This window comes from Vipera berus (genome assembly GCF_964194415.1).
Source record: "Vipera berus genome assembly, chromosome: 5".
In the NCBI taxonomy this organism is placed as follows: Eukaryota; Metazoa; Chordata; class Lepidosauria; order Squamata; family Viperidae; genus Vipera; species Vipera berus.
The window spans coordinates 61,598,802-61,612,446 of NC_138207.1; the positions used below are offsets into that span (position 1 = coordinate 61,598,802).

Below are 13,645 nucleotides of genomic sequence, written 5' to 3' on the forward strand. Positions count from 1 at the left end.
CATTTCAGTGTTTTTCTTCTGTATGCTATTAAAGAATTATGTGCTATAAACTAGTATTTTGTACTCTACTAGAATAATTTGTTTAAAGTGCCTATTTTTTCCTAAGTATTTTTAAGACAGAAGTATTGTACATCTTATATCCACTGCAGTTCATTAATGTGATTCTGCATATTTGCATCTTGCCTTAACATGTCCAGAATCTTTCAAGAAAACCAAAGTCTAGACTATTCTTTGTCCATTGTTACCTCTATGACTAGAATGCTGTTTCCAAAAAAAGAAATGGTTTATGGTTAAAATGACCACACAAAACCTGAATGGGTCATCGAAATCATGTAACTTTCTTGCTGTTTCATTTCCATTAAAAGACGTTACTGCTTAGAAGGCAAAGGCAAAATAGCACAGACATCTGCACTCAAAGGCAATGAAAATATTTGTAATGTGCTGCAAAGCTTGTCAAAAGGATTATGGTACATTCTTTTAACACATTATCCATTTTGTTCTAAAGTTTTCTTTTTCCAGAGTTTTGAAAAGTTGCAAATGTTTTAAGACCAGGCATTGTTTGGTTGTATTCTGTCCCCCACCCTCAAGAACAGAATAGTAGTACTGGAAGGTGGGTATTTTTGTACTCTTATTTCACATTATTACTTCCACAATGTACTATTACAAAAGGAATATCATTAAACACCTGACTGCAATTACAGGATCTTGGGTGTAGGAAATTCTAGATTTTGTTAATTTTTTCTGGTAATTTCCTGGTAATCCTTAGAAAATTTTCTAGCAGTTTAGCATGTGGTCCCACACATACAATCTTACAGCCTCCATACTGATTGTATTAGGCTAATTTAAGAAAAGCAGAATTATAGGCTATTTTGTGGCATAGGCTAACCTAAGGAATTGTAGCTGTGCTAGAACTGATCCACTATTTCGAATTATATAAAGTAAATCCACATTTTGTTGTTCTAACAAACCTGTTTAGAAGGTATGATTGCACTGTAAGCCTCACTTTTGTTTTAGGAACTCAGTATAAAGAATACCATGACTAGCAAACATATCATCGGCAAATTTTGACGATATATTGTCTGCATCCAACATTAGTTATCTGGATTCCCCCAAAGACAACTTTCCAATGATGTAAGAAACAGAAATGTGTTTAAACAAATAAATAAAAGAAAGCACGGTGTACGTTAAAAATTCAGTCAATGCTGGCTATGTTGGCCTCTGGCAAAATGGCAAGCAAAGTCATACTTGTTTTTACACTTGCAACCACAAATGTTGCATTGGAAAGGGTTCTCAAATCCATGGCATCCCATATGAATAGTGTACAGGATATTGTCAGCAAAATACATATCACAGTGCTGGCAGTGATGCAGAAGCTGAGGATCTTGAGCCGGAAGAGTTGGTGCTGGCGTACTTGGTTGACTGTTACTGATACTTGGCGTGCTGGCCTGGGCACTGTGGTCACTACTTGGACCAGCCACCGGACTGTAATTTCTTTGCGAATGTACAGGACGAGGATCTGGACTTGTGGGGGATGAGTTCTGGGGAATACTGGTTGTTACACCTGGAACAGAAGTTGCTGCAGCAGGTTGCTGCATCATAAAAGGCTTTTCATCTTGACATGGTACAACATCAGGAGATGGTGGGTTCTGGTTTTCAGGGGGGAGACTGGACAACTGTCCTGCTAAAGTAGATAGCTGGTTTAGAGGGTTATCTATCATAAGGTCTTGTGAATCTCTCGGCAATCCACTAGTCTCTGTTGGCTTTGTTATACTTTCATAGGCTTCAGCCTGAATATTTGGAATTTCATGAGTGAAATCATTAAGATAGTCTGGCTTCTGAACCACCATGGAAGGTGGACTTAAGTTAATTAGCGCTCTTCGGCTATACCCCAAGTTACTGGTCTTTTTTTGCAAAACACCCCACATTTTCTTGCTACTAAGGGAAGGCCTTGTACCCTTTATTGGCACCATTTTATGTTTGCGTCTCCGGTGGTGAGACAAGTTGCTTCTGTCACTACAGCGGAAGGAACACAGTTCACATTTGTAAGGTTTTTCACCAGTATGAGACCGCATATGAGCTTCCAGGTGACGTTCATAGGCGGATGCAAAGGGACATAGATGGCATCTATGTGGCTTTTCACCTGGAGAAGCAAGAAGAAAGCTTTATTTTGATCACTTTTTTATGGCAAAGCACCCTAATAAAGCAAAGGAAGTAAGAAACTACATCAGTGTCTGAAATAAGGCATTGAAGTGAGATGAGTTCTAAGGTCAGGACTTCTACTTTTAGCAAGTTCTAAGCAGTTAAGACACTTAGCAATTACAAGAACCAATTAGATCCAAAATCTAAATTGCAGTCTTATTTCTAGAGTAACAAAACTAAAATAAGTCTGCCACATGACAAATATAATGTGGCTTGTTTTTCTTGGCTTAACTTATATTTAAATTTTAAGCATTTGTTGGAATATATCACAGGAAAACACATAGCTCACATGCAATGTATTGAAGTGTACAACACCACTACAAAAATATAAAATATACAGATACAATGATACCTGTGTGAATTCTGATATGTTCTATGAGTCGTGCTGTTCCTTTGCTGGCATAGTTACAATATCGGCATTTTAATTTCCCATCAAAAGTTCTTTCAAAACCATCTACTAACACTCCTGAGTTTTCATCCAGTGGAACTTCTACTGAAGGATGATCTAATCCATTTTGATCGCCTTCTGTCCCTGCTGTAATTAACAACAGAAAGGCACATCAAGCTTCTTATTGGGAAACATTGTACAGGTTACAGGGAAAGAGGAAAAAGGAGTATTTCTTAAACACTGAGCCTCTTTTCATTTATACAGATGTATGAAAGCTCAGCTGCACCATGTTAACCTACCTCCTTGAAGTGTCTCTGCATCTTTGTCCCCACTAACAGAGCCTGAAATCATGTTCACATGGTGAGTCTGTTGAGTTAGGTATTCCTGAAAATCTTTTACAAAATCCAAAGGTTCTGGTTTCTTTTCACCCATAGTCACACTATAAATTCACAATGTTGCAAACCTAAAACATGACATCGAGTTAAAATTTATGCCAAAACTGTTTCAGGATTTAGTACAGTAATTTGTTGCAAAAGTACCATTCTAACTTACACAATAAAAAAGGGGGTGGTAAGATAAATAAGTGTCATGTGTGCATATACTTCCTTGTTGCTTTTTCTAAAACACTGAAAAAGAAAAACAACAAAATGAAGAGCTAACATTTTGAAAGGCAACATGCCAATATCTAGCACCATTTTTATTCTCCGTAATCCTTCTGGTTTATATAGAGACATTCTTAGAAAATTAAACAAATGGGGGCACCCCAGTAATTAGTTTAATGGAAAGGACTAGGGGTGACATGATAGCAATGTTCCAATATCTAAGGGGCTGCCACAAAGAAGGGGTGGATGGGTCAACCTATTCTCCAAAGCACCTGAAGGCAAGACAAGAAGCAATGGATGGAAACTAATCACGGAGAGAAGCAACTTAGAACTAAGGAGAAATTTCCTGACAGTGAGAATAATTAATCAGTGGAATGACCTGCCTTGTGGGTGCTCCAGCACTGGAGGTTTTTAAGAAGAGATTGGACAACCCTTTGTCTGAAATGGTATAGGGTTTCCTACTGGAGCACTAGACTAGAAAACCTACAACTCCCACCCAACTCTGTTACTCTGTTAATTCATTTGTATATATGTCCATCTAACCAATTAAAAAGAGATGGGTAAACTGGGCTAGTAAAGATGCTTACAGGACTAAAGCTGCAGTGCCACCATACTAGTTTGCCTTATGGTAAATAGGCTGCTTCTAACTGGACCAGTCATAATGACAGTCATTTTATGAATAAGCAAGTTCCACTGGTTGCTACTTGGTGAGAACACATCTTACTCTCAACATTCTAAACAAGCCCAAATAAACTGTCCACCCAACAGAAACTGGCTGGATTTGCAGAGCATAAGCCAGTTTTGTAATAGTGATTTACTGGAAACTACAATTGTTTAACTACAAGCGAAGTCACAATAAAAAGCAATTCCATCATGGCTTAGTGTAGTAAATGAAACCAGTGATTTATCACTACATGTATACATTAGATCTTTATAAAAATATTGACTTTTATTTCGTCAACACAAAACATTTTGGCAATGACTGAAGTCTCGCATATGTGTTTTATGATTACATAAGAGTTACTATAAAATTATTAAACATTCCTTGAGCACTTAAAAGTTCATCGCAATTCCCCAATATGCATTTCATTTCATTAAAATGGATCCTTAAAACAAGACTGGCTCTCCAGCTGGTGCTGAACTAGAAGGGCTGAATATTGCCCACCTCTGTGCTATGAAAAAAGAGACCCATGATTTGAGTAACGATTAAAATGGTTGTATGTGCTTTTAAAAGGCAAGATCTCTAAAATGACAATTTTCCTATTCGAAATATCATACCTGAATTTATTATGTTGAAAACATTGTGAATTCTTCAAATCTTACAAGATTTCTTATGAGATATAAAGCAGATGTGTCCCACTTTTCCTAACAGAAAAAAAATCAGAACATATTAGCTAAATTAGCACATCTATTCTTTGTAGTTCAACAGCCATAATGCCCTATATCACATCAAAATTATAGAAAGCAGAAATAAACTACACCATAATTTTTAACTTAGTGGATATTTGTGAAAGTTCATCAAAATGTACAAATCAATTCAACCAGCAACAATAGAAAGATCACAATCCACAGAAAAGTAACCTTCCCTTATACATAAGGAATCTCATAGATCATTACTAGATCAGTACAATCATTTGGAGTAATCATAATTTACAAAGCAATGAAGGCTCCACAAAGCATACTAAGCAAATCGAAAAAACCTGCAACAAAGGAAAATAAAACAGAAGTTATCTACAAAATAAAATGTATGCAACAACACTATATTGGATGAAATAGCAAAAGATAGCTAAACATATCCGCAAATGCCAACTTGCTGTCAAAAGGTATGACTCGACTTTATTAATCATGCTCCTGGAGGATAACTTCTTAGAAACAGTAGAACTATTACAAGAAGCTAGATTGAAAAATGCAAGTTTTTTTAGAAATATGTCACTCCAACCCAGCAACAGACATAGAGCAGGGCGGGGAATTCTGGGAGTTGAAGTCCACAGGTCTTAAAGTTGCCAAGGTTGGGGACCCCTGACATAAGAGGATGAAACTCTTAGCTATGGACCTGTCAAAAATATAATCAAGGTCCAGTTGGCCAACTCAACACCCAACAACATTCCTTCCATCACACAGCAATCAGTCAGCACCTACAAACTAGACTAATCTCCTTATCACAATTATAATTACAGTTCAAAAACCACACACAAAAAAGAATGCTATCCTCCCAACAGGCTATCCCTTCATACAGCTATAACATAGGAAACAATCAACTTACAAATAAGATAGAATACCAGTTAAACAATTTACTAACAACAAGTCATCACTTGCAAAACAACATCCACCCACCATATTCTAGACAGAAAGATATATAACCTCATTCAGTCAATGAACCTTGTCTATCCAAAATTCCACTGCTCATGTTACCTAGTAGGGCAATGAAACACCTACAACCCAAAACCAACCTTGGAAACTGCAAAAATTCAACATGCCAGGACTGATCTATATCTATTTGTTCCACTGCAATATATGTTACCATCAGCAATTTTGTCTTGTTGGACTTCACTTTGATCCTATATTTTGCTAGCTTCTTAAAACTTCAAATCATCTCAAATTATGCTCTCTCTGTTTCTTCTTAAGTTGTTCTCTTTATAAGCAAATTCCTTGGGATTTACTTTTTCCTCAGCTTTTCAACAGACCAACGTGGCTCTGTTTCAACAGTCAACCCATGATTACCTGCAAGTCCCAGTCTAATCTTTAAGTTGCCTTTTCACAAAATCATGCCTAGAACAGCTACAACTGATTTAATCCCAATATAAAGAAACAAAACTAAACACTACAAAGCAGATAGTGATTATGAAGGGAAATAATAAAATAAAGCTACAAACTCTTCTCCAAACTACTTCCCCTTTTTTTCTTGTCTTTCTTTTTCATTCCCCTCTCCCTGCATCTCCAGTTGCAAATTATCCATTTCCTCTGCTATCCCTGCTCACCCTCCAACTTGCATATGTAAACTAGACCAGCCCAAGGCTAATGCGTAACTTAAAACATGGCTGTTTTCACCAAAATTGCCTTTTAATCCTTTCACAAAACAATCCTATCACCTAAAATAAGAAGAGAGACCACAGGTATCCCATCCTCTTAACAATGGAATTCTTAGCAGCTTTGCTTTACAAATGCATTTTCCTTTATTTAAATATCTATCTTTCTTGCTCAAAATGTGTCCATGAATCAGCTGGAAATTTTCTGCTTATCAACCCCAAAATGTATAAAGATCTTTGCCTTTCTATTATTCAGGATCTTTCTTTCTTGCAAAACAGGCACCCAATGGTCATTGAAAAAAAACTGGCCATTTCTCCTCAGCATTATGCTCCTTTCTTCAGCTAAAATTTCAGGACACTGATAATATTTTTCTTCACACTCCTTAAAATGTTTTACTTAATTCTGTAAAGCTTTCATCAGAGGTATGCTCAAATACTGCTAAAGTTCTTTTTTTTAATTATTAAATGTTAATATTATATAACGATTGAATCCACAAAGCATTTACATCAGTTAAAAATTTGCAAACTTAAATATTTATAAAATATCACTGGTTGACATGCTCCAGTTTTAGTACAATTGGCCTATCTAGAGAGCTAAAACTAATTTAGAGTGTTCTGTAGTGAACATTATATGGATTATAAAGATTTATCAACTACAATGCTGGACTCAATAGGAACACACGTATACAAACATTCGGTTTATGATCAGACTTCTTAACCAACGACAGAAATACTGCACAAAACAGGAACTGATTACAGATACCAGATGAAAACAAATATGAAATAGTCATTACTACGGTAGCGCTAAACTTTTTAAATCTGGATTATTTCACATTTAAAATATATCACTTGAATGTGATTCAAAACAAGAGTTTCATAGGAATACAAGTTAAAACAGGCAAGAAAATGGTAAGAGAGCACCTCTCCACCCTAGACGAGTTCAAATCACCAGGGCCAGATGGATCACACTGCAAGGTTCTGAAGGGACTGGCAGATGTGAACTCAGAACCACTGAACTATACGTTTCAAAGATCCTGGAACACTGGGAAAAGAAATGGTATATAGGGTTTCCTGCCTAGCAGGGGGTTGGACTAGAAGACCTCCGAGGTCCCTTCCAACTGTGTCATTCTATTCTATCTCAAACCAGGAACACTTTACACCACTTTACACCAGTGTTTCCTACTCTTGGAAATTTTTAAATGTGTGGACTTCAACTACCAGAATTCTTAAACATCTTAAACAGTTGCTAAAGCTGAGAAATACTGCTTGAAACTCAAAAAGGATTGTGTGTATCTGTATCTCTAGTCTTTATGCTGTTGGTGTATTTTTGGTTACTTTTCTTTTTTGAAGTTTCATTTTTAACTTAAAAAGATTAAAAAAGCCAGTAGAGGTTTTTCGGCAGACCAGAGGGGTGGTTTCATGTACTGCCTGTATCCCATGGATGGGGCTTTGCTTGTTTGTGCAGACCGGTTTCTGGCATGCCGCGGACCGGTTGGGGACCCCTGGCCTAAGTTATCTAAACATTAAAATAGTAATAATATATATTATTTGACTTATAACAATAAAACAAATAAAAATTTTAAAAACTATTCAAAATTATATAAATTACCTTAATTACTTTAGTCCAAATCAGCTTCAAAGCACTTACAGAGGCAAAAATCCACTCGTGAGATTTATGCTCCATCATACTTGGGAATACATTTTTCTCATTAATGCCTCTACAATCAGCCTGCAAGAAAATGAAACCAGGATATATATTTTAATTAAAAGTGACATTTGCTTTATGTACTTTTAACAGAAGGATAACTTGTATTTTTACTAATCAAGCTTTTAATATAACTTAGGAATGTTAGTATGGTCTCAGAAAAAGGAAAATTTCCATTACTCTGGAAGAAACATTCATTCATTCCAATGCTATATATCTCATGTCTCTCATACTTTCTGGTTTGAGAGTTCAATCTCAATAGTGAGACTGTTGAGAAAAGAGCAATATTTCCCTAGAAAGATTCCTTCCTCAATCCCATTAGACAATCATGTCAAAACTTAGCAATATTAAGAGATTGGCCCTAGCTAAAGAAGAAAGCAGCAAACCAGCAATAGTCTGATTTTCAAATTAAGGGTAGGCATTTGAGTGATATAATATTGTTAAATAATATTTTTCAAACATTTAAATTTCAGATGATTGTCATCAGGTCTAATACCAATTGCAAAAAGACATTAGAAAAGCCATTCTTTTCCACAACAGTTAATCTCAACAACAGCCAGCCAGCCAGCCAACCTGAAACCAGACCATGACTCAGAGGCAATCAAACGAACAAAACACCATTTGTATCACACACACGATACTTAAACACCAAAGACTATGGCCCAGCAACAAAAACCAACCAACCAAACAGCCCGAAACCAGACTATGGCTCAGAAGCATCCGGACAAATAACACCCAGACCAATTTACATCACACAAAAAGGTATTTAAAGGCCAATGCCCGACAGACCAGCACAATCCAAAGTGCACTGAAGATTTCCCCCCTCCCGAATGGAGACGAAAGGTTTGCAGCCAAACCAAGCAGCTTGGAGATTAAACCAACAGCTCAACTACCAACCTGAGCTACTAATGTTCAAACACATCTCAGTTAAATTTTATTATTATATTTTTATTCATTCTTCTCCAAGGGATTTCATATTACTAACAGTTCCCCTTGCTCTCGATTTTATTTTAGCATGAAATAGATTAGGCTAAGTGACTGATAGCTCAATGTCATTAAATGAGATTCACAGCTGAGTAAGATTAGATTTTGGATCTTCCTGAGTATCCTTTGACACTATCCTTGTTCAGTCATGATACTGTCTTACAATTTTTTTTTCTGTTAGAAATTCATAGTTGTAGCAGATAGCGAGTAGAAAATAATGTGTATGATCCTTGAATTGTTCCCAGCAAAGACAAACTGCCATCTTTATAGTACCTTTCCTGAAATAATTGAAAGAGCTCATCTGATAAGAGTAATTATCTGAATTCACACATGGAGAATCATGTGACTGTCCCCCCCAATAATTATGGCATTTAAGCTTCAATAACGTCATACAATTACAGATATTTCTTATCAAAGGCAAGGAACACCTTGTTTGTGATCCTTATACCAGAATGTAACCTACAAACACCAAGAACTGATAAAAGTATGTTGCATTCCTGATTTTAATCTAAAGCCCCTAATAATGCCAAAACAAAAACAAGTGAAAATGTTATGTGTAAACACGTGTGTAAATGGAAGAAAAGTATTATACTTTTTAAGCTCACAAAACACAGCTACAACTTCATCCTGGGTGTGTACAAGCAGGACAGAAGGAAGGACAGGTACTTTCCTGTCTTCCTTGAGCTTCTATTTCTTAAAACTATTTTCTTTTCCTCTACAATCAACCTGAGAAGTTGGTGCAGGAGGAAACGAGGATGATCTGTGCCATCTATAGAGATGGTCTATGGCAGGGATGTCAAACTGCCAGCCTCCGGGCCGGATGAGTCACCAGGAAACCGTGCCCACCCCATTGCCGGCAATGGTGGAAAAGCACTGATATGTCACGTGACATCATGAGTTTGACATGTCTTGCCTATGGAGATTCTCAGTCATCCAGGTCATAGTTTTCCAAAAGGTGCATTTTCAAGAGGCAACTGGACTTTTTTTTTTTTTGGAAGATGTTTCACTTCTCATCCAAGAAGCTTCTTCAGCTCTATAGCGATGGTATTCTACTTTCCATGTTGGGATATTTCTTCCAATCCAGATTCTTCCACAACCTGTGCATAAAATGTCCCTAATAGATCTGCGTTTCCTAATATCAGCAAGCCATAAATTGAAGGGATTTCTGCAGGGATTGGAAGTCCAGTCTCTAACCTGGAACAAGTAATTCCAGACTATCATGTTTTATCCACACCTCCACAAAAATACTTCTATAGTATTATAAAATTAAAATCCAAATGGAGTAAATCATAAATGTTGTGCTCTAACAAAAAGAAGTTATGCAGAAAACCCTAAGAACTGAATATTACCATTTACATGAAATTACCTACAAGATCTAGGATGGTTGTGTCACAATATTCACTAACAACAACTTTTAAAACCACCACTCTAGCTGGTTGGCCACACCTAACAATTTTGGCTGATAAAAAAACAAATGAACACCCAACTTACAGATGGGAGACCACCAGAAAACCTAATGTTGTAAGCTACCGAGAGAAAAATATAGAGGTGGCCTACTTATATTCATTGAACAAATAAATTGCATATCAAATGTACGAAAGAAAACTAAACAGCTGTGAGAAAGGGGAAGATCAAGAAAATCATGGCTGATGGAACTGATGAGATTGCAAGACAGAATAGTGACTTTAAAGAATAAAAGGCAATATATGGAATGATTATGGAGATGATAGAAGCAAGGATAGAAGTGTTGGGAAAAGTAAATGATATTGAGATAAACTAATTTTAATTTTCTTTTTCCAAGCTCATGTCTTTAATTTCTTTGGCTTATAGTTACAGTATCTTACTACTTTTCTGTGCATCACTGTGTTCTAAAATATGTGATGTATATGTCTGTAATTTGCCTTTAAATAATATGGCAGAGCAACACATTTCAATAGAGTGGGTATTAAGTTACATATCATGTATTCTCCAGTATTAACAGTCTCACTATAATGCATATAATCTATAATATCAATATAAACTATCCCTGCACAAATATCCCAAGGTGTGTGGGGGGGTCTTTTTAATTCAAAAATAGTGTATACAAAAACAATCTAGGTTGTAGACTGAACATGATTTTTTTTAACTCTGAGGTTTCTGTAACTGAAGAATTTACTTTGTACTGCATAGGGCAGATATAGTAGTTTAATGCTCATGTCTCTTTAATTTGAAATTTGTCTAAGCTTGTCCATATCTATGTTTATGACTCCTTATTGCTAATTTTTTTGGCTAAAATAATTTATCAAAACTAAAATGGAGATAATAAAAGAAACACAACATGCAAAAAGATACACCGTTAAAGTGTTTTGGGAAGGAAGACCATTATTTTTTCCTTCATTATAAAATACATTTTACTTTATTCACAGTGGCTGACTTTTATTTCCAGAGAAAAGGAATAAGCAAGCTACATCATCTCTTGCTTCAAATCAAAATCCACAGAGATCCAGTTAGGAAATGTTTCTACATCTCTGATTCCATGGTACAGTATAATTTCTTATTTATAGGTTAAAGTGGCACTTAAAGCAGAGGCAGAAAATTACATTACGATTATGGTAATCATTCTATTCTTCCTTACAATGTTTATTCAACAGAATACTGTATTGATTAAGGTTTCATTTGGATGATTATTTCACTTCAGTGGCAATCTTCTGGAAATACTTTTAATGCACGTTCAGATAAGCAGAGGGGCATGAAAATGTCTTAATGCCTCCAGGAACACTGCAGTGCCCTTTGTACAGCCCTAATAGCTGCCACTCGTACCCTTCTTGGTACCTCTCAGCCTACTTCCCTTCCTTACAGAACATAGTCAATAAAAACTTGAAAGGATAGGAAGCAGAGGAACCTACTGTACCTTCACCAGTACCTTGAGAGTTCTGCTGAATGAATTACGCACAATCCTGTTAGAAAAGAACACCTCATTTGCTAGCAGCTATTTAGTTACTTTGCCTGTGCAATCCTGTGCAGTTATGGTTACAGTCGCTTTCATATAATTGCTATACATAAAAGCTGGGGAGACCATACAACGGATCCGTAGGCAGTTGGAATAGAACTCAGATTTTTCATTCACCAGAACTCCAAAGGCCTTCTTCTCTATGACTTACTTAGCCTCTGGCCTTCCTTTCTTCAGACCCACACAAAAACTGGCTTGCTTACTACTGCTTTGCCACCTTACCAAAAGCTCTATTCTTATAAACATTGAAAGCAATTCCTATTTGCTTCTATTCTCATCACTATGATCACCGGGTACTTTCCTTCCCTTTTGGCTTCAGCTGTGCCAGCCAAGAAGACCGCATGTTTGACCACACACCCATTTGTGGACATGAAACCAACAGAACCAAAGGCCGAGTAGGTCATCTGGAGCGTTGCTGTGTGTCTCCCGTTTGCGTTCGCAGAAAGGAGTGTGCGGTTGTCTGAGGTGGTTTAAAGGTGTGAGAAAGTGAAGGTCTAGTGCAGGGGTCATCAACCTTGGCTCTTTTATGACTCGCGGACTTCAACTCCCAGAATTCCCGAGCCAGCATAGCTGGCTCGGGAATTCTGGGAGTTGAAGTCCGCGAGTCATAAAAGAGCCAAGGTTGCCGACCCCTGGTCTAGTGATTAAAGATTAAAGAAAAAGGCTGTGTAACAATGGCTGTTAAGGAAATGAAAAGGCATACGAATAAGAGTCACTGAAGCAGTAGGCGTGAGCTTAGATGGACTCCAGAAGATGGTAGAGGACAGGAAGGCCTGGAGGAACGTTGTCCATAGGGTCGCGATGGGTCGGACACGACTTCGCAGCTAACAACAACAACGAATAAGAACGACCACACTCCCCTATTAACACAAAACAAGCGACGCTGTTGTAGACCCCTAACAGAGACACAGAAACACCAGAAGCAGGGGAAAAAACAAAACAAAACATTCCTAACACCTTCTCAACGTTTGCAGCTCTCCGGGATTTAAATTCTGGCAGCGGCAGTTTTCGCCTTCCAAAGTTGGGCATTTCCTCCCTCTCTCTCTCTCTCGACACGCACACACACACACACGAACCCGCTCCCAAGAATGCAGTCCCGGGATGGTCAGCAGGGTGACCGGGGAGGGGCGGGTTTCAAGAGAGAGGGGAGGGCCTGCCTTGCAACCGAAGCTGGGGGCGGGGGGGGCGAAAGACCTTTCGGCTTTCCTCGCTTCCAGGGCTCGACGGACTGCCGAAATCCTTTTTTTTTTTTGCACAGCGGGGCGATGGAGGCTGCCCGCAGCTGGCCGTTTCCCTCCCGGAAGCGCTCAAAAGTCACGCTCCGAACTCATCCCGGAGCTCCCGCGTCTTTCCCTCTCCCCCACCACCACCTCCGCGGACGTAGGAGACTCTTCCAAGGCGCCTCTCCCCGGACACCAGCCTTTTGCCCTTGACTCGCTATCTCCCGTCAGCCGCAAGGTAGAGCCTGCCACCTTCACAAATAACCGTGACAGAGGAGGAGGAGGAAGGAAAGAAGAGACTCGGAACAAGGAGGACGACGCTGCCTTCCCCGACTCACCGCCGCTGCACTTTGCAGTCACCTGGGCCCCCAACTCTCGTCGCTACCGCCTCCATGTTTGTTGTGTCTCCCGGAGCTAAACGTAACTCATCGCTTCGCCTTAACGAAGTCCCGCGAGAGTTCGGTACAGTCTGTCCCGCTCGGCCAAGGCAGGGGGAAGGAAAAAAAAAAGGGGGGGGGGACTTTAAGGAGGA

General features: G+C 38.3%; 1 protein-coding gene across 2 annotated transcripts; it reads right to left on the bottom strand.

Moving 5' to 3' along the window:
• Positions 1 to 1,049: 1,049 nt before the first annotated feature.
• IKZF5 (IKAROS family zinc finger 5) lies at positions 1,050 to 13,551 on the bottom strand. 2 transcript variants are annotated; one of them, XM_081329293.1, is made up of 7 exons: positions 13,452 to 13,551; positions 7,825 to 7,944; positions 4,468 to 4,554; positions 3,140 to 3,213; positions 2,887 to 3,050; positions 2,552 to 2,734; positions 1,050 to 2,140 (listed from the first exon to the last, which is right to left on the bottom strand). In XM_081329293.1, exons 5-7 carry the CDS (start codon positions 3,017 to 3,019, stop codon positions 1,197 to 1,199), a joined length of 1,260 nt encoding a protein of 419 aa, XP_081185419.1. In that variant the 5' UTR covers positions 3,020 to 3,050; positions 3,140 to 3,213; positions 4,468 to 4,554; positions 7,825 to 7,944; positions 13,452 to 13,551; the 3' UTR covers positions 1,050 to 1,196. The 2 variants fall into 2 exon arrangements, with proteins under 2 accessions (XP_081185419.1, XP_081185418.1); XM_081329292.1 differs by lacking the exon at positions 3,140 to 3,213.
• Positions 13,552 to 13,645: the final 94 nt, after the last annotated feature.

Bases quoted from the DNA above. Each gene is read 5' to 3' on its own strand.
- IKZF5 (XM_081329292.1), bottom strand. From the start codon at position 3,019: ATGGGTGAAAAGAAACCAGAACCTTTGGATTTTGTAAAAGATTTTCAG. The intron at 2,735-2,886 runs GTAGGTTAACAT...TGTTAATTACAG, and splicing joins TGCAGAGACACTTCAAGGAG to CAGGGACAGAAGGCGATCAA. The intron at 2,141-2,551 runs GTATCATTGTAT...TTGCTTCTCCAG, and splicing joins ACATATCAGAATTCACACAG to GTGAAAAGCCACATAGATGC.